The sequence below is a fragment of the Clarias gariepinus genome, chromosome 26 (genome assembly GCF_024256425.1).
Source record: "Clarias gariepinus isolate MV-2021 ecotype Netherlands chromosome 26, CGAR_prim_01v2, whole genome shotgun sequence".
Classification (NCBI taxonomy): domain Eukaryota; kingdom Metazoa; phylum Chordata; class Actinopteri; order Siluriformes; family Clariidae; genus Clarias; species Clarias gariepinus.
The window spans coordinates 17,780,442-17,800,109 of NC_071125.1; the positions used below are offsets into that span (position 1 = coordinate 17,780,442).

Genomic DNA, 19,668 nt, shown 5'->3' on the forward strand with positions numbered 1-19,668 from the left:
CAGGATAAAGTCAGGCAATGGATACAAACAAATTGCCAAGGCTTTATCACTGCCTAGAAGCATAGTGAAGTTCATTATTAAGAAGTGAAAGGTATTTGGTCCAACACAGACCCTTTCTGGATCATGATGTCGCTCCAAACTGGATGAAGGAGCCAAGATGAAAGTGGACGGAGATGCTACCAAGAGGCCTACAGCAACTCTGAAGCAGTTGCAGGAATTTAGGTCAAAAGTGGTCATAGTGTGCATGTGACAATATCACAAATTCTCCACAAAGGTGGCTTGTAGTGGAGGGTTGCAAGAAAAAAGCCTGATTCCAAGATTTTAAGGCCACATCCACAAAGATGTTATGGTCAGATGAGATAAAAACTATAACACCAAACAATATGTCTGTTGAAAATCCAATTCAGCTCACCATTCAAATAACACCATTCCTACAAGCATGGAGTTGGTAACATCTTGAGGTTATGAGGTGTTTCTCTGCAGCGGAGACTGGAGAACTTGTCAGGATAGAAGGAAAATGGATGGGCAACATACCGTCAAATTTGTAAAAAAAAATCTGCCAATCTTTGCCAGAAAGTTGTCAGTGGGAAGAAAGTTTACTTTAAAACATGACGATGACCCAAAGCAAACAGCAAAACTGACCACACAGGTGTTGAAGGAGAAAAAGGTGAATGTCCTTGCATGGCCTAGTCAGAGCACAGACTTAAACTGCATTGACAATCTTTGGAATAACTTAAAGACTGTAGTCCACAAATGGTCACCATCAATTTTAACTCAACTTGAGCCGCTCTGCAAAAAAGAGTGGGCAAAAAAAAACATGTTTAATGTGCAAATCTACTGTATGTGTGGCATTGAGAAGGTGATTAGCTTTACCTGATTCAGTTTATAAGTCATTTTTAGAAAGGGCTGGGGCATCCATTTCAATATTAGTGATTCTGTTTTTTTTTTGTTTGTTTGTTTGTTTGTTTGTTTGTTTGTTTGTTTGTTTTTTATTTATGTCTGACATTTTGGGGTTATAGTCTCACCTTGGATGTTAAACGTTGCACTTAGTAAATACAGCTGGATAAAACAGAAACTGTTTGCATTCATTCCAGGATGAAAATGAACGCATTTTCAGGCAAAATGTGATTATTCTTGAAGGAGAGTGATTCTTTTCTATACCCACTATAGATGTTTGGTGCTAACAAATTCTTATATGTTCAGTGGTGGCCAAAGTATGAGGCCAAGGTATGTTATGTATTATATTTCTCTATGTGCACATAACAGGTGATTTCACTAATGAGTTCTGGCTAATTTTGGCCAGTTTTCTGGCCAGTTTTGCCAATTAACTGAAATAGCAGTGACAAACTAGCCATGTGGCAATTGTATTTAGCTCCTGGGCCTATAGCCTGGGTCATCTCCAGACCTAAAACCACCAGTAACCTGTTGGACAAGAAACCATTCTCTGTACATGATTTTTTTATTATCAGAAAGCAGGCATGGATCGAGCGAGTGATACCAGCATACCTCAGACATCTGGATGTCCATCAACATCCAAAAGGTTTTGTTGAGGAAAGGAGGTTTTGTAGAGTAAAGGCCAATACTTAATATTGGCTTGTTTTAATTATTACCCAGATGGTCATCATTTAAAAAAATTGAGAATATTATTCCAACACTAAATAAAATTTTTGTCCTAATACTTTTGGTCATCAACGTCCATCATCTTGTGATGCTCCATAAAAAATTCCAACATGTCAGAAATCCATTGTGATCCAATGAAATGCATTTTGTCAAGCATGGTTTATCACGGCCTCTCACAATGGCTTTCACACACCATTTACTCCATCACTTGGCATCATTTTCCAGACATGCAAAAGGTTTCGCAGTTTAAACATTAAAGGCAGTCTGAAGTTACATTTATGTTTTTGTGCTCAAATTATATAATAACAATCATGCAAGTAACTAATACTTATTTTGTGTGTGTACTCTTTTTTTTGGTGTATTGCTGGACTTACAGGGTTAATATGTTGGGGTCGCTCTAGATAAAGGCACCTGCCAAATGCCATAAATGTAAATACTAACATTAACAATTAGGGCTTACCTGGTTGGTTGACTACTTCACTGGTAACATTGAACAAATACTGTATTAGAGGAGCAGTATCTCACACTAAATACACCTCATTATATAGCTGTGTTGTGTCTTTCAAGAAGTACTGTTAGATTTCAAGGCGCTCATATGATTTAGATGAAGCGTGCATGTGAAAATGCACTCAGAATTGGGAAGCTGTTTCACCAAGCTGACTGCATCAGCAAAAATGGCTCGATATCAAAAGGATTCCAGGCTAATTTCCCTTAATCGGGTCAAAGTGGCCAGTTTTGTCTGAGTTACAGTTGTATGCAAAAGTCTTTACAGTCTAAATTACATATTTAGTTGTTTTCTGATTAACCTTTTAAATAAAAAATGGGAATAAGTAGGAAAAGAGTAATTGACGTATTGTGCAAATGTTTGCATGCTCTTCTGAATCACTACTGAGCTTGCAAATGCTTTTTTTGCAAAAGTCTTTCTGTTGTTGTGCAGTAATTTTCCCTCTACTCTTTTCAATGATGTTCAAGTGCAACATAGGGATACGGGTTGTCAAAAAATATATATTTCTTAATGTAGCCTGATGTATGTCCTGTTGTAAAACTCACACTTTTTCAGCTTGTTAACTGACGGGGTCTCATTTGGTTCCACACAACCTCCAAAGCAATATACTGTAGATCCACTATCATGCTTCCCACTTAATCTGCTTTTTTTTTTTTTTTTTTTTTGATAATCTAGGTCAGCTGTATAGAGGAGCTCATGGATTTGTTCGGGGCTCAAGCTTTGAGAAATCTAACATCTTCCAAGGGTGAGTCAAAAATTATTCACACTCTGGCTGTAAAACTTATTTTAATTCACTTTTAGAAAAAACAAATGCATCACTATTTAACATAATTTTCTTACTTTTCAAAACACTTTGTCCATCTGTCAACAAGCTTCCATATTCCATCATTAGAAAATATTTTAGGCCGAGTTGTGAGCCACAAATGCACAGCTGTCTTCACTTCTTCAGAAATGACTCTCCAGCCTCGTAGGGCTGCTCATAGGGGACTAAACAGTCAGTCAGATGAAGCGAGATTAGGACTATGGGGAGATACCTAGAGGGAGATACTGGCCTTTGAGAATCCCAGAAAACTGTAAGCACTCAAAATCCAAGAATCCCATCACCAGTAATGATTCTTTTTAAGCAACATTCGGTCTAAATTTTGTTTATAAATATAAAAACACTTTCTCCAAATTGTACCCAAAGTTTTTGGTACCAGGTCCACTCTCAGACCACTAAAATCGAATCGCTGCACATTGCTCTTTTTTTGAGCAAATCACAAGTGCTGCATCCATTTTTGCTCGCACCGCAGTTACAAAAGAACTAAGTTGACATGTTATAATTGCATAGCACTGACTGGGTAAACTGTAGCCCTAAACGGAAACGCTGATAAGACAGTACACGCCAACAAAAGTTTGAAAAGTATTTACTTAAGTATTAAATTTGTTGAATTGGTATTCCTAAATGATAATGTACTGCCTAAATAGTCCTAATGGATAACCTAACGAGTAAATTAAACATTGCAATGAGATAAGTGTCAAAATAATTTAAAGTATATATTTTCAAGTTAATTAAATAATTCTAAAATACTGAAGTTTGCTGTAGAATTTGTATTTACTTCTTTTTACCTTGAAGTTGCAATGCCTGATCAGTGTTACTATGATGCTGTTGTTGTTGTTGATAGATGAACCTTATGTAAGGCTCTTGACCTGTGTGTGAAAAATTTTATACAATCTGATGTTGCCAATTGATTAACTGTTTCATATATTAATCCTCAAAATGATATCCTGTAGTTGGAAAAGTGTACTCGTCAAATGTTTAGACGCACCTTCTAATTCAGTGATCTTTCCTCATATGTATTTCTTCCTTTATTGTAAAGCAATGTTAAGAACAGAATACCAAAATATGCAATAATCTGCTTTGAACAGTTGATGTTGACATACAGTATGTCTGCTACTTATGCTCTGTAAAGCCTTCATAACGGCTTTAATCTGAGCTGCTATTTGTTAGTCAGTGATTTTTGAGGCTGCAAACTCTAAATGAACTTCGCTGCAGCAGAGGTACAGTACAGTAAGTTTCAGGCTTGCTTTCCTGGGAAGGTCTTCATGAGAGCCAGTTTCATCATCGTGCATGACAGTACGGTTCTTGCAAGAACTTTTGTCCTAAAATTACAATAGTAGTTGTTGTTGTAAGTTTATTTACTTAATATGGTATATATTTTTTTTTATGTAATAGTTTTGAAATCTCTAGTATTGTTCTAGAAGGTAGGAAATCATTTACTGAACAAAAAAGCATTGAATTACAGTAGAAGGTGGCGTATATTATGGTTTATTACCCTGCTTTTTTCTATACATACTGTACACTCCGGGATTAAAGCCAAACCAAATTCTTATCCAGAAAGATCACTTAGACAATGTATAAACTTTTTTTTGTTTCTTTGAATAATGCTCAAACTCATAAAATCTATCCTAATGAATCATCATCATCATCACAAGAAAGTATCCTAATAGCAGGAAACTTAAGTGAAATGCAAACCATCGTGCAAATAATGTATGTTATAAGAAACGGTTGTGTTTGCATTCCTGCAGGAGGACAGCTAAGCCAGGCCAAGCTCAAATCTGCACTTCAATATATTGTGCAGCATTATAGAGCAGAATCCTTTTTTTGGCAGACGTTCGCATCATACTGTTATTCTTTTGTCTGAGGTTTGAAGTTCTTGAACTGGGATTTTTGAGCTTTACCCGTCACAGAATCCCTCACTGCATGTGTTCGCCAAATATATTTGACTTTCTTGGACCCACAACGACTCTATTGAACTAATTCGGATTCCTGGAGAACTGCAACGGAAAATAGACTGTCTAGATTTTGGCCCCGGCCTGTTGCCGCAAAACACCTGCCGAATTTTAAACAACGGAATAGTGAGACGTCGAGTCCAATCAGCTGAACAATAGGACACGTAATGCACATATCCCAGCTTGTGGTTTGTTTTTCCAGCTGCACCTTAACTAGATTAGAGGCCACACTTATTCTACGTGCCAGTACTTTTTTTTTTTTTTAATGCAGCCCTGTTCACTTCCTTTGTTCCCTCGTTAACCCTTAGCCATATCGAGCCCTGTTTCCATTTGCTTTATTTTTGTTTAGATCATTTTAGGAAAATCTGTCAAGGTCATATGTAATCCTGCTCTTAATTCCACAATCCATGCTTTTTTGCTCCAAGCGCATGCTTGTGTGATGTAGGTGTTACACAGTTTAAGGTGAAATCCATGCAGGTCCATTTCAAACAGGATTAGAACACAGAGGAAATCTGATTCTAACTAGAGAAGTGCACGCAAAAGGATTGAGGAAATAGGCATTTACTGCCACCTAGAGGGAAACCAAATCAGTACTCAATCACTATTGTTATTTATGTTACAGAAATGATTTAGTACTAATTAATTTAAAGGGTACAATAGATTTTCTTCTGTTATTTTATGCTTTTTTATTGTTTATTTGTTCACCTTTATTTCTACCCAGGTATGCCATAAGACAGAACAGAGGTCTTTTATTGAATAATAACGTGAATTATTTTTTAAAGTAGATTTTATTGTTAAATTATCATATCAATATAATGTTAATGTAATATTAAAATTACAAGCTACAGTATTGTAATACACCATTGCTAGAGTTATTGATATCTTATCTACATATTTTCAGTGGACATGATAAAATTGCCAACCCGATAAAACAATAAGCTAAATTAAAAAAATGAATGTTAACTTTTTTATTATCTGACATACAGTAGGTCATTCAAACTGCACATGTTGGTAGAGTAATTCTTTCTCTATAGAAAAAGTTCTACTCAACATAGTCTCTATCACAACCCATGCATTTGGACCATTGCCGAACCCAACTTTCTAATCCTTTTTGAAAATCTCCTTTGTCTCAGTTAATAGTCTCCAACTGTGTGGTTTGTCTTCAGTGCTGATTTTACCTTCTTTAAAATTCTTCATCCAGCTGTGCACATCATTCTTGACATTGGTGGCATCTCTGTAAATGTTCTGTGGTGCAGAATCATGCTACAGGGCTGCCTTACTTCAGCTAGGACTCGGGCTCGAATCAAGAAAAAGAGAATCATGTGTAGCTCCAAATATCAATCTATTTTCTAAATATACTGAATCATACCTAAATTCCAGGGAATGACTTGAAGACGGCTGTGTTGAGGAGATCCTATTCAATCTGACAGATTTTTATCGTTTTTGTAAGTGAGAGTGGAAGAGGATTCCAGAATCAAAAAATGTTTTAAACCAATATCAGTTAAGGTGTGTGCACACTTCTACAACCGATATTTCTTGTTCATTCTTTTCCACTTAAATACTTCTACTTCTTCTTCTGGCCTCGAACCTCCAGGATCGAAGTTTGCATGTGCTTGGTGCATTTCTTCTGAATAATGAATGAACCTCTATGTATTTATTTCAGTATTGATGGTTGCCATTTTGCATTAAAAATAATCATTACTTACATAGGTGTGTTTTTGGCCCACATATAAACACAGTGCATTGCCAGATTAAGTTCTTTTATTATGGTATTGAACAGTTTCATACAAGACGGTTAAACAAAAGCAGAGTGTTTTATTTGAGTCTGATGTTCACTGTTGCCTGGTACAGAATGCAAGCCTAATTAAACGCATACTGCAGCTTAGAATGATATGAAACAAGTTCACATTCATGTGATACAGAACAGGAAGGCTGATATCTAATTGTTAAACCATAATGATAACGATGAATGATAATTTCTGTTAGACTTTCAGAATTAATACTGAATATTAAAATCCTGAAAACCCAAACGTATTCTGACATAATTGTAAAATGTGCACAATGATAAATTATTTTAACTGATGCTTACTTTTATATTGTGCATTACTCACTGTGAAAAATCAGCGCAGAATATAAACAGTTTCTACATATAGTCAAGTTAAGATTATAAAAGTGCTTAAATGTGCATATACAAGGGGAGTTCAAGTCGAATCAGGCTTGTCTTCTCATAAGCAGAGGGATGATGGTATAAAACCAATTGACATTTAAAAAAGACTGCAAGCACAGTACTGAGATGAGACTCTGACATAGCCGCAGAAAAAATTTTAGAATGGTGCAAAAGTTTTTTTTAAAAAGGCCGTAAATCCGTGAATAACGATCCTAGCTGAGGTGGTTTGGAGGCCACTGCAGTCGTTCCTGGAAGGCTCGATCCTTGAAAATCGACGAGTTACTTTTTGCCAACTTGTGGAATAGGCACATCTGTCTGGAAACTGTGACCACACTCATTCACGAACACCTGCATGTCCAGAAGGTGAGAGCATGTAGTGTATGAAACAGCTTTCTGCCTCTGACCGGCACAGAACATTGGCTTTCTGCAGCGAGTTAGAGAAACATTTAGTCACGTAAGGCCAGGATGTCTGATCATGGCCCTGGTGCACTGAGAAACCTTTCTACCTTGATGGTATCCAATAACAATAAAGAAATACAGTTGGGTTTGTTTTTCGTTTTTTTTGCTTGTAACTGTGTTCTGATATTGCACACAAACAACAAAAGCCTTGGATTGATCTAAACGCCCCTTGTATTTTCGCAATTACTGTACTGTCATTTCGGACAAACGCTTCTGAGCACGAGATGCAATTACAGTAAGCCCATTGATACAAACAGACAGACAGACACAAACACACACACAAACATCATCTTTAATGAACAAGTCAAAAGTATTACATATGTAGCACAGATATAATGAATGTGAATTTTAGCTCTGACAGTTTCTCAACCTGGCCGAGCTCTCTCAGCAGGGTGGGATGGGAGCCACTTAGACTTTCCACGTTAAATACAGCTCTACAGCCAATCGGGGCGTCTGTAAGCTCACACAAGTCTTCGGCATTCCCGACTGAAATTTCGTCTTAATGTGAGAGCCCCTAGTGACGGGGACATGATAAATTAGGGACAAAAATCGGGGGAAATTTTTTTTAATAAAATCCTGGACTTTGGAGCAATAGGATAAGAATTGTACTGTACCCATCATGCATTGTGCTCTCTGTACAAGCTTAGTTGCTTCCGTTCGTCAGGTTTAGATTCAGCAATGGTATGTGGCAATAAAATGAAGTCAGCTAACAAACTGAATGTACTGAATGACCAGGTTATCACATCAGTGCAGGTTTTTAATTTTTTTATTCTGATAACATGCATCAGGATTCAAGTGTGGTGCTGGGAGCATGAGTAATCTTTACATACTGTATGAATTTGCCACCCCACTATGAACTTTAATCAAGAGCTAAAGGTGCTCAATGAAATCTTGTGAGGTACTTACTTTTTTTTGGCCAAACAGTGTGCCATATATATATATATATAAGATTAGACTTGTTATATGATCAGCTTTAGTTACTGTATAACATTTAAGTACTGTATAACGTAACTGTTTAGTAGGTAACTTGTCGACACATCATCAAACAATTAAACATGCATTGTATTAGGAAAAAGAAATTAGAAGGAAAAAAAAATTTAAATTAATATTTTCTGTCACACTTTGTGAAATCTTAAATAATTAAACGATACAACATACACATAATTTGCTGTACAGCACTTTCATCTATCTTCTCTAGTCCAGAAATGACAGTATATACACATAGGCTTGGCAAACCAAATAGAGCAGGCCATGAAAAATGACTATCCACTGCTACATCAGGACACAAGCAGTCGCTTTTTGAAATAGAGAAAAGCGAAATACGTTGCTCCTCCTAATAATCCAATTAATGCCGTGGTGCCGATGAAGGTGGGCGCTCTTTTCCTGGCCACTCTGAAAGCAGTTGGTAACACGGCTGATATGAGGATGTTGTTGACGTGTCCGAGGACCCTTCGGAACGTAGGGCGATCCAGGACGCGCTCGTAGTACGACTCCAGATTGAGCCGCGTGCCGCTGCCCCAGTAACGACGCGACAGCCCGAGGAACTTGAGCCGATGGAGCGTGACGGCGAGCGAAACATCGGCCATGCTGAAGAAATCGCCGCACAGCCACGACTGCTGAGTTCCTTCCTCTGTGGAAATGTCAAGCTCTTAGAAAATTTTACGTCTTAAGCTGGGATTACACTGTACAATTTTTTGGACTTAAAATGAGATTAATGGTCTTATAATTTGACGTGCTCACTTACAGAGTTGCTGCAACCAAGTGTCAATGTTCTGGCAATGTCAAGGAAAATTATAACAAAATAATAATTTGAAAAAATTCAATGGAATCATCTCATGCACACGCCATCAACAGGATGGCATGAGATGAAACAAAACCCAAAATATCAAAGATCAATATCTAACGCAAACACTTTTGCAGTGAAGAAGTTGTCTGTTGCTGATAATGTGACCTGAGATTTCAATTAAAAACATATTTTAAATGATGTATGCATTGTAGTTTGCCTTTTAAGGAAGTGGGCCGGCGTAAGATGCGGAAATGAAGATGAAGAAATTAAAATGTCCGCTACATTACACAGCAACATTGCAAATCACCAGTTTTATTACACATTCATTACAATTTCCAAATGACGCACTGAATTTGCACTAATGCTAAGCGGGGTGTTTTATTACCTGGTGTCTCCTCTGCTCTCCTCTGCAGCTCCGTCTCCACCTGATCCATAACTTTCTCCAGCTCGTCCAGAATCTTCTTCAGATATTTTATGTTGTCGTGATCGAACAGCTTTGTCTGTGATGTGAAGATCTTATTTAATCACACTTATCGTTGCTGCTTATTTCTCTTAAAAACAAGGTACTAAAATTAAATTGCATGAACATCATGCTAATACAAATATACAGCAAGTGTACTTTTCTTACTTTTAAGCGTCTCTGTTTTAAGATATAAGCATCTTTAAGCTCTGGGTTTTCTTCTGCCAGTTTCTTCAGCTCCAAATCCGTGTTCCCTATCTGTGCTGTGAAAGGTAGAAAATCGCATTATTAGCTGATTATGATAATAATATTAAATTGATTTTAATAATAATAATATAAATAATATAAATACATTTCACAAGTTGTGGCCAAACTTTTGACTGGTACTGTAGATAACCCATCATATCAAGTCAGGTATTAAGTCACATACTAAGTTTGCACTACAGCGAACAGTTTGCACCCGGGGATGTTTAATTTCGGCAAAAATTGATGATCGGGTAATAAATATATGATATTCCTGATCCTTTAACAAAAAGGGGGAAAAAAAGAAAGAAAAAGACAGAAAAAAAGATAGACAGCCAGACAGAGCGCACTTAAGAGGAGAGAGGCCCATCCTCTGTCTCCCTAAAACGCTGGTGAAAGAGAGAGAGAAAGAGACAGAGAGAGAAAGAAAGAGCGACACGCCTCAGTTCAGCGTGCACTCTTAGTTTAAGTGCAAAGCACAAATTAAGAAATGCTCTCTCTTTTCTATAAATCCTCGTTAAGGGCATAGCCCCTGAGCCCCTTTTTTATTTTTAGTTCCCAGCACCCCGTCCGTTCCCACGTAGACGCCGGAGCTCTGATCATTTTGGGTTTTCAGTTTTCTTTTAGGTTCTCATCTCCAAACGGAAAGGTCTTCCCGTGTGCATCATAAGCACTCTCCCAAACTCCTGTTTCATTCAACTCCTCGGAATTCCTGCGTCAGGGCTCTTATACTGTACACATTAAAACATCTCCATACTGCACTACATTACATTAACATTATGGAATCCTCATTTAAATATTCTAAAGACTTAAATTGATTTGACTGAGTTTTTCCCAGCCTCTCCTCGTAAACAAACTCGCATTATATCTCTCTCCATATCTAAGCAACTGAACAGTAATACAGTAATAAACCTGGTATCAAAATAGAGATGACTGAACCCGAAATCTTAAAATATCCATAACCTGACATACAGTAATACCCGATTTGATGTGACAGGTCACATTTGTATGGTACTTACCTCGGATGCGCGTGTTGGCGTAGGCCGGGATGTGCGAGTCAACAGTGAGCTCGGGATGAAGAATGCATCCGTGTGTGTAAGCGTCCATGGGCAGTGAGTCCAGCAGCTCACGATAGTGCTGAACTCTGTGATAATATGTACTCCCTGTCTCTGGAATGAGCTTTGGAGTTTTTTCTAAATCAAACATGAAAAAAAACAAACCCATACACTTAATTCCTGTTTTAATCTGTTTTTTTAGGAGTGCAATTAAGCAATAAGGACCATATAATTGCATTTTATATTTAAACCACATGCAATAGATCTATATAGTGTTTAATTTCAAGCTTCAGTTTACTCCCCAATTTGGTTACCAACCCAAGAAGGGTTAAACACAAAATGTGTAAGTGGACTACCCCAAAGGAAGAAAGAGCTAGCCACTCACTTCTGCATAGAGTATATGATCTCTCACTTCCCCACAACAGCCTGTTCATGTAATCGACAAGTTAGAGAAAGTATGCCATCCCATCCACCCACAGAACACAGCTTTTGTTTCCCTTGGACTTTTAGTTCCAAAGTGCTATAGCGCCATTAGGATTTGATCTTGTGATCCTTTTCTTCAAAAGTATCTCATAGGTTGATAACACTTCAACATAGCAGGTGAAGTCTTTGTCACACACAGGGCTCAAAAATTTAAACAGCCCTTAGAAATCACACACTCACCATATACTGTCTGTCAACTTTATCCAAATTTCTGCTCATGATGTACATAAAACGGTGATGAAAACACACAAAGAAAAAATATAAACAGAAAATCAATCAAAGGGAACAAATGTAATGAACACGAAAGGCAAAATTATAACAAACATGCAATAAATAATATAAAAGTAAGGTCAGTTTATCAATTAAACAAAAATAATTTGGAAAATAAATTTTAAGAATGTAGACAAGTGAGATATTTCTATTCTACTGTATATAATTGTATTCATGTTTAAGGGTGCAGCTACAAAATGACTAAAAGGAAATAATGAGCGGGTCAATATGTGCAGTTATTATCAGTATCATCACTAAAGCCAATTTTCCAGAAGTTGTTTTAAAATTATCATGCTTATTGTGTATCATGGCAGTCAAGTATTTTGATATGAACATTTTTTTCATTCATATTGGCTAACCCTACAGCTCTAAACAAGTATTAATCGCGAGCATAGATTATTTACCATCATTGAAAGTTTCCTCTAAGTAATCCATGATCTGTGTTGGGTCACAGATGACATGGTCATTATGCACCAGAACGGGAACCTCGCCAGCCGGGTTCAGGCGCATGAACCATGGCTCGTTGTGTTCACTCAGAGGCAAGCTCACATCATACTCCTTGCACTGCAAATCCTTCTCAGCTATGGCCAACCTCACCTGCGGAACACATACAACAGACACAGGACATGAATTTCTCTGGGCTGATTGAGTCGTATAATAAGAACATTTCAAAGAAGCTCTGAAGAGATGTTTGTTTTTTTACCAATTTTAGCTAAAGTTAGCTTGTAACATTAGCTTAATTTTATCAGGCACCAAAACCGATAAGGAGAGAAGCGTTTGAAGGAGGTAGAGACGGAAGCGGTGGGAGATGATTTTTATATAAAACATACGATAGTCAATTAAATTTAAATAAAGTTTAAATATATGTTAAATTCTTTCTGTGCGACATGGTACCAAATTATACACGGCCTAGTACCAGTACACACACAGTGGTTGGGGACCATTGATGTACTGGGCTGACTGTTGTGGAGGAGTACTTCATTTCTGAATATTATTAAAGTTTGGAATTTAACACTGATCGGCTCTAATGTTAAAAAACCAAAAACATTATGCCCAAAATTGTGTAGCTTCCCTAGCTCTAGCACCTTGGTGCATGAAACAATAATACAAGACCTCTGGGGGTGTGCTGTGGTGTCTGGCACAGGGATGTTAGCGGTGCATGGTGATGTGAGTTGTGGAGTGGAGCCTCCATGGAGTTGTTTGTCCGGCACATTCCATAAATGCTCGGTCAGGATTGAGATTCGGTGAATTTGAAGGCCAGGTCAACAACCTTAAACTCTTTACCTGGCAAGGCCTATACAGTATATGGAAGGCTACGATGAACAGGGTGTTTTGGTGCCTTTCTATCATTGTCAGCGTTTAGTTTTTTTACAACAATTTGTGCTGCATTGGCTTTTTTTGTGGGATTAGATCTGACAGGAATGGCTTTTGGTCCTTGTGGGCATTGATGAGTCTTGGGTATCCTTGACCCTGTCACCACTTTACTATATAATTAACAATCATTGTTATTCAATTCTCCTGGTAGGTGGTGTTTGTGTTGTGACTGATCAGTGTATACTAGGTAAATACAACCTTGTGTACAGGTAGTCCCAGACTTACAAACGAGTTCAGTTTTGGGAGCATGTTCGTAAGTCTGATTTGTTGTTTGTAAAGCATACCAATCCACTTGACCAAATCTGGGCCCCCACAAAGCCATCATGTGGCCAAAAACCATAATCACACCTGGGGAAATTAATCTCACAGTAAAATTAATTTAACAGTGTTGTCTCTGTGCCTTTAAATTGCGAGGTGAATCCCAGACACCATTTTGTCTCAGAGCTGTTTTCCACTGTATTGGACTGTGAACTCTGTTTTGTTGAGGATTTCCTGAAATGAGGATTATTTACCATCAGGACAGCTTTACAGGACAGCCATTTACATCACTGGGTTTCCGGACTGATTCATTGAAACCAGTGAGACTGACAAATTTTTCCTGCACCCCCACACATATAATATGTACTTAGACATTTTATAAGTTTACTTACACAGTGAAAAAAATGTATATAATTGTAAATATTGGTATCGGGTGCAGTGACTTTTTTGTATAATATCTGTTTGTATCTGTGAAAATTTATGTAATTCATGTAAATGAAACTGTATAATTATTATGCTACGTTTTCCTCTGTTACATCTTATGTAAAACATGCATGGTTTGCACTATTTTGTCCGGCTTTATAAATGTACATAATAAGAAGGACTATAAAGTGTTTATAATTTGTCAAATACTTATGAACATCACGACAAGCGACCATGAGATTTTAAAGGTCACAATTCACAGAGTGTGTCACACCTTAAGACGAACAGGAAGCAATGTAACAGCAACATGTTGGCTGCCTCATAGCATTGATACCTGGTTCAATCCTGAAAACAAATCTACAGCATCTGTGTGGATTTCACGTGTTCTCTGCATGTCTGGGTTTCCCTTAGGTCCTTATCTTTGTTCAGACCCCCAAAACCTGTTTAGTGTGTGTGTGTGTGTGAGGTTTCCTGGGACTGGCTCTAAAAACCGATAATCAGTAAAGAATTTAAATGAATAAACTGAGCCGCACAGTGGCTTAGTGGTTAGCACTGTCACCTTGCACCTCCAGGGTCTGGGTTCGATTTCTGTCTCGGGCTCTGTGTGCATGCAGTTTTCATGTTCTCCCTGTGCTTGGTGGCTCTCCTCCAGGTACTCTGGTTCCTCCCTCTGGTCCATAGACATGCAGATTATGCTAACTGGTGTCCTTTAATTGGCCATAATGTGTGAATGAGCATGTTTATGTGTGTGCCCTGCAATGGATTGGTACTCGGTCCAGGGTGTACACTGCCTTGTGCCCTAAATCTCCTTTGTATAGGCTCCAGGCCCCCACAACCCTGTATACAGGATAAAGCGGTATAGACAGTGAGTGAGTAAACTGTTAACAACAATATGTCAGTATTCACACCCCATTCAGTATATAATTGCTGAAAGCACCATTTTAGAAGTTTGTCCAATCTGTGCTTTTATAATAGTACAATATTGGTATTAGTAATATTACAATATATTAGTGCCCAAATCCACTAGAATGTATTTGTATTTTGCTATAATTTAATGCAAAATCTGTAGATGGCGTTATTATGGCAGCACTATATTCCATGATGCAGTATTTATGGAATGACCATGCAGACTTTCTCATTATGTTCACTCACCTTCTGCGAACTGAATGATTGGGTCCAATGATACAGAACCAGTTTGGACTCATTCTTTTTCCTGCTGTCCATTTTCTCAACCTTATCTTTTAGCATCTCTGCACCTGCTTCTCTCTGGAGGAGAGATTCCCCTTCGTCCTGCGCCGCCATTTTGAATGTCAATAAAAGGGAAAGAACCACACACACACACGCAGGCACGCACACACAAGCAAATGCACACGTGCAGCGGGGACTCGTTCGCAATTTTTATTGAAAGTTAAAATTATAATAACACTTGAAACCTTTTTAATATTATGTGTGTTTATGTTTCTTTTAAGTGCCATTGTATTATATTGTTAAAATACAATTATTGCTCCTATTTAAGGCGGTCCGTTGTCCCCGGATTTTTACCCTCATAACTTTAGTTCCTACCTGCGATTGCTTTCGATGTGTTTTAGTTTTAGGACCTAATTGATTGATTATACTTTTTAATAAAAATAATAAAGTATACAGTCACTGTTCCCTACCCACATAAAACGCAGTTGCATTAACAATTTCGATATCGTTAAATTTAAAACGTTTAATACTATGCTACTAAAGCGCAAGTTCAATTTACCACTAGATGTCGCTGTAGTATCGTTCCCAGAATTCTACAGCCCTATTCACAGGTGTAGAGTAGGAAGTTTATAGAGATTTATCACTCCTGTTATTTTCTTCCTTTAACCATGATTGTGGATTTTGTAACACAAATACAGTCACCTGGTGACGATATAATAAGTTTATGAAGTGTTCACTGTACATAGAAAGGTGACACGGTGGTGTAGTGGTTAGCACCTCCAGGGTCTGGGTGCAATTCCCCCCTCGGAGAGGCTGCGTTCATGGAGTTTACATGTTCTTCCTGTGCTTGATGGGTGGACTCCGGGTACTCTAGTTTCCTCCCACAGGCCAAAGCATTCAGATTAGGCTGGCGTTCCCAAATTTCCCATAGTTAATGTGTGTGTGTGTGTGTGTGTGTGTGTGTGTGTGTGTGCCTTTTAGTGAATTGGTACTCTACCTTGTGCCAAAGTTTCCTGAGATAGGCTCCAGGCCCCCACAACCCTGTATATGATAATTGGTATAGAAGATAACAGATTGGCGATAAAAACAGACAATGCAAATCTGGTTACTCTTAAGCAGATAATATAAGCTTATAACGGTTTGGAGAAAACCCATAGCTGTTTATGTAGCACCTCTTGTTCTGATACTAGAGGAGTAAAGTTTTCTATTTTTGAACACTTTGCATATAAACATTTTAACTGAATTTACAATATGATAGTATCAAATTAACAAATCACTTTAAACATGAATGATGAACTCAGTGAAATTCTTTACAGAGATACAATACTGCTCAAAGGTCTTAAGCCACCCCTCATTTTTTGCTTATTCCTTATTTCATATTTTGCTTCCAAACAGGCAGACCTTGTACTTTTAATGTCGTCTTGAGGAAAGGTTTTTCAGGCTTCCTAAAGGACATTTTTGGCTTTTGTTTTTGACAAGTTTTTGACTCTCATTTTCAGTCCTGTCCCTGTACCTGACCAGTTTCAGAGAAATGTTTTTGTTTATTAAGCCACACAGTAACTTATGAATCATTCAAGCATAAAAACATTGAACTTGTCCAGCATGGACCAGTGAGAAAGAAGTGCAGATGATGGCAGATGATCAGGCCAGTGATTAGTATACTGGTAATGCTGAATGCTAAGTGGTTGGAACAGACAAGAGGGGAAATGAGGTTGCTGTTGAGCTTGTTACACTAACAGCCCAATTTATAAATTGTATCTTTAGGCACTTTGTTGCCTGGCACAGTAAAACATTTCCTTTTATGTCCTCAATTTAATCTATATTATTTTATCTGAGAAGGCTTACACAAAATAGTCTTACGTGGCATATTTTATTGTATCTTACCTTGAAACCGTCAGACATTTTCCTAGTTGCATAATTCTGTTTACTGGAGATTAATTTGTCCTGCTGTATAAATGTTTATGAAAGGGAGATCAAAAACCTCTACTAGAATAGAATTAGCAATAGATCACTATAACTGACACCAAGAAGAAATGAAGGTGCCAAACCTACAGAGATTTCCCATGGTTCTATGATTTTCGATTTCTAATGCTAAATACAATGACATTGTTTTCATGTAATTAATAAAAGATGCATTCCCTGTTATTCTGTCATAAATTTGTAATAATAATCTTCTTCTTCTTTGTCTTTTGACTAATCCCTTTTAGGGGTCGCCACATTAAATCATCTGCCTTCATCTAACCATATCCTCTGCTTCCTCTTCTCTCACCCCAACTAACTTCATGTCCTCTCTCATCCTCTCTCCTCTCTGCATCCATAAATCTCCTCTTTGGTCTTCCTTTAGACCTCCTGTTTGGCAGTTCAAACCTCAGCATCTTTCTACCGATATATTCGCCATCTCTCCTCTGAACATGTCCAAACCAACTCAATCAGGCATCTTTGACTTTATCTCCAAAACATCTAACATGGGTTGTACATCTGACACCTTGTCACTCCAAAAGAGAACCTCAACATGGTTCACATTGTAAATTATAAATTATAAAATAGCAAAATAATGCATTTTCTCTATTACATATGTACAAGACAAAGACAGATTATTAATATATTTATTGTATTTTTCTTGCACCATATTCCTAACATAACTTTATTGCAAGCCATAATGTTATACGACGAAAACTATAAATGTTTAGTTTTAATCATATAAACAGGATTGTGACTATACCTATTCTGCTTTGCCACTGTAGGGTTTGTTGGGTAGTTTAGCTGACTGCTGCGGAGGGTTTTAACCAATTATGTTTATTGTGAATCAGTTCTCTCGACTGACTCACGTTCAAAGAGTCGTTTAAACAGAGCCGACTCGCTAATGAATCTAGGGTTGCCTGATTGGACTCTTTTAAATATATTGTGCAACTAAATCGCGCTTTAGCAGGTGGACAGGTGGTTGCAGGTGGATTCATGTATGTACGCATGGACTCATTACTCATTTAAAACTCCAGAAATTTAGTCTATTAGCCAAAATTATGAAGATAAGATAAAATAAAAAGATAGGATAAAATAAAAAGGAATTCACTACAGTAAAGGGAAAATTGCATTAGAAAAAATACAATTAAACTAAAGATAGAATTTCCTATTTAAAAATATATATATACATAAACATAATTGCACATCGAATGTGCAAATCTGCAAATAAAAAAAAAAATTACAAATTACAATAAAATATTATTTAAATAGAAATATACAAAATATATCAATTAAATGGCAGCACAGTGGCCTCGAACCTCCAGGGTCGGGTTTGATTCCTGCTTCGTGTGTGTTATAATAAATATCAATACCTTGCCTTAGTATCACTGTAATCTTAAAACCACAGCAGTTTGTATTATGATGCCATTCACAGCTGCTTTTACTATTTATCAAGAAGACGTTTTTTTGTTCTTCTTGCAACTTTGCCTAGGAAATGAGGTCTGGCGGATGAGGACTCATTTCTGACCTTCATTTTGTGAAGACTTTTACGCTCTGGCTTGATCTTCTCTAATAGTCCCCACTGTTGTTAGCTTTATAACCTTTGCATCACCAAAGATAAACTAAATGTAAAAGATTTTGTAAAAGATTTAAGATGTTTTATCTTAAATTTGAGAATACAATTTATATATGTCTGTTGACCTGTAAGAACCGTCAGTTTTGATTAGTACATATGCAAGTCTGTTGATCAATACAAATCATTGTTTATTAGCAGACTCCATACAATTAGGAAAAGGTACAGAGCACCATGATATAGTGAAAAGCCTGTCAAAAAGAGGTTATTAGAAGAGCAATGTTGTTATTAGTCTTTCTGCTGTTCCTGCCGAAGGGTCACCACAGCAGATCATTTAATCCACACACAACTTGGCACAGATATAATGCTGTATATTCTTCCCTCCTATTTTATCCAGACTTGAGATTAGCACTGCTGGGGTTTGGGTGGGACTTGAACCCCAGCCTTCAACATGGCAGACAAAAAACCTACGACTGAGCCGTAAATCTCTCATCGTCTATATTGCTTTATACATGTATACAGGGTCATGGGGGCCATCGCAGGAGTCCTAGGCCACAAGGCGGGGTACACCCTGGAGGTGGTGTCAATTCATCACAGAGCATGGCACACACACACGCACTACGGAGAACTTGGGAATGCGAATAAGCCTAATCTGTTTAGACTGTGGGAGGAAACCCACCGAGCACAGGGAGGACATGCAAACTACATGCACACAGACACTGAGGCGGAAATCAAACCCGGACCCTGGAGGTGCAAGGCGACTGTGCTAACTACTGCAACAACTCAAGGAGCCACAAGTTCCCCTACATTCGGAACTAAATATGGATTGTGATCTGCAAAAGATACACATAGGGTAGATTCTCATGGGCATGGTGCACAACTTCTTGACACCCTAACGATTAAATCCACAGTGATATTCCAGAACAGTAATGAACGTTACCAAACTGAACCTGTTACCAGCAGGTGGCTTATGAGCGGTGAAAATAAAATCAATCTGGCAACCCTGAATTCATCGCTAGCGCTCGGTCTGAATCCTCATTCACACTCGCACTGTCACACACACTCTCCTACAC

At 37.7% G+C, this 19,668-nt stretch overlaps 1 protein-coding gene across 1 annotated transcript; it reads right to left on the reverse strand.

The window, feature by feature from the left end:
- Positions 1–7,854: 7,854 nt before the first annotated feature.
- Positions 7,855–15,177, reverse strand: gdap1 (ganglioside induced differentiation associated protein 1). The gene is made up of 6 exons (XM_053487959.1): positions 15,028–15,177; positions 12,225–12,417; positions 11,032–11,205; positions 9,938–10,032; positions 9,695–9,809; positions 7,855–9,153 (listed from the first exon to the last, which is right to left on the reverse strand). The coding sequence occupies exons 1-6, from the start codon at positions 15,175–15,177 to the stop codon at positions 8,801–8,803; spliced, it is 1,080 nt and encodes a 359-aa protein (XP_053343934.1). The 3' UTR covers positions 7,855–8,800.
- Positions 15,178–19,668: the final 4,491 nt, after the last annotated feature.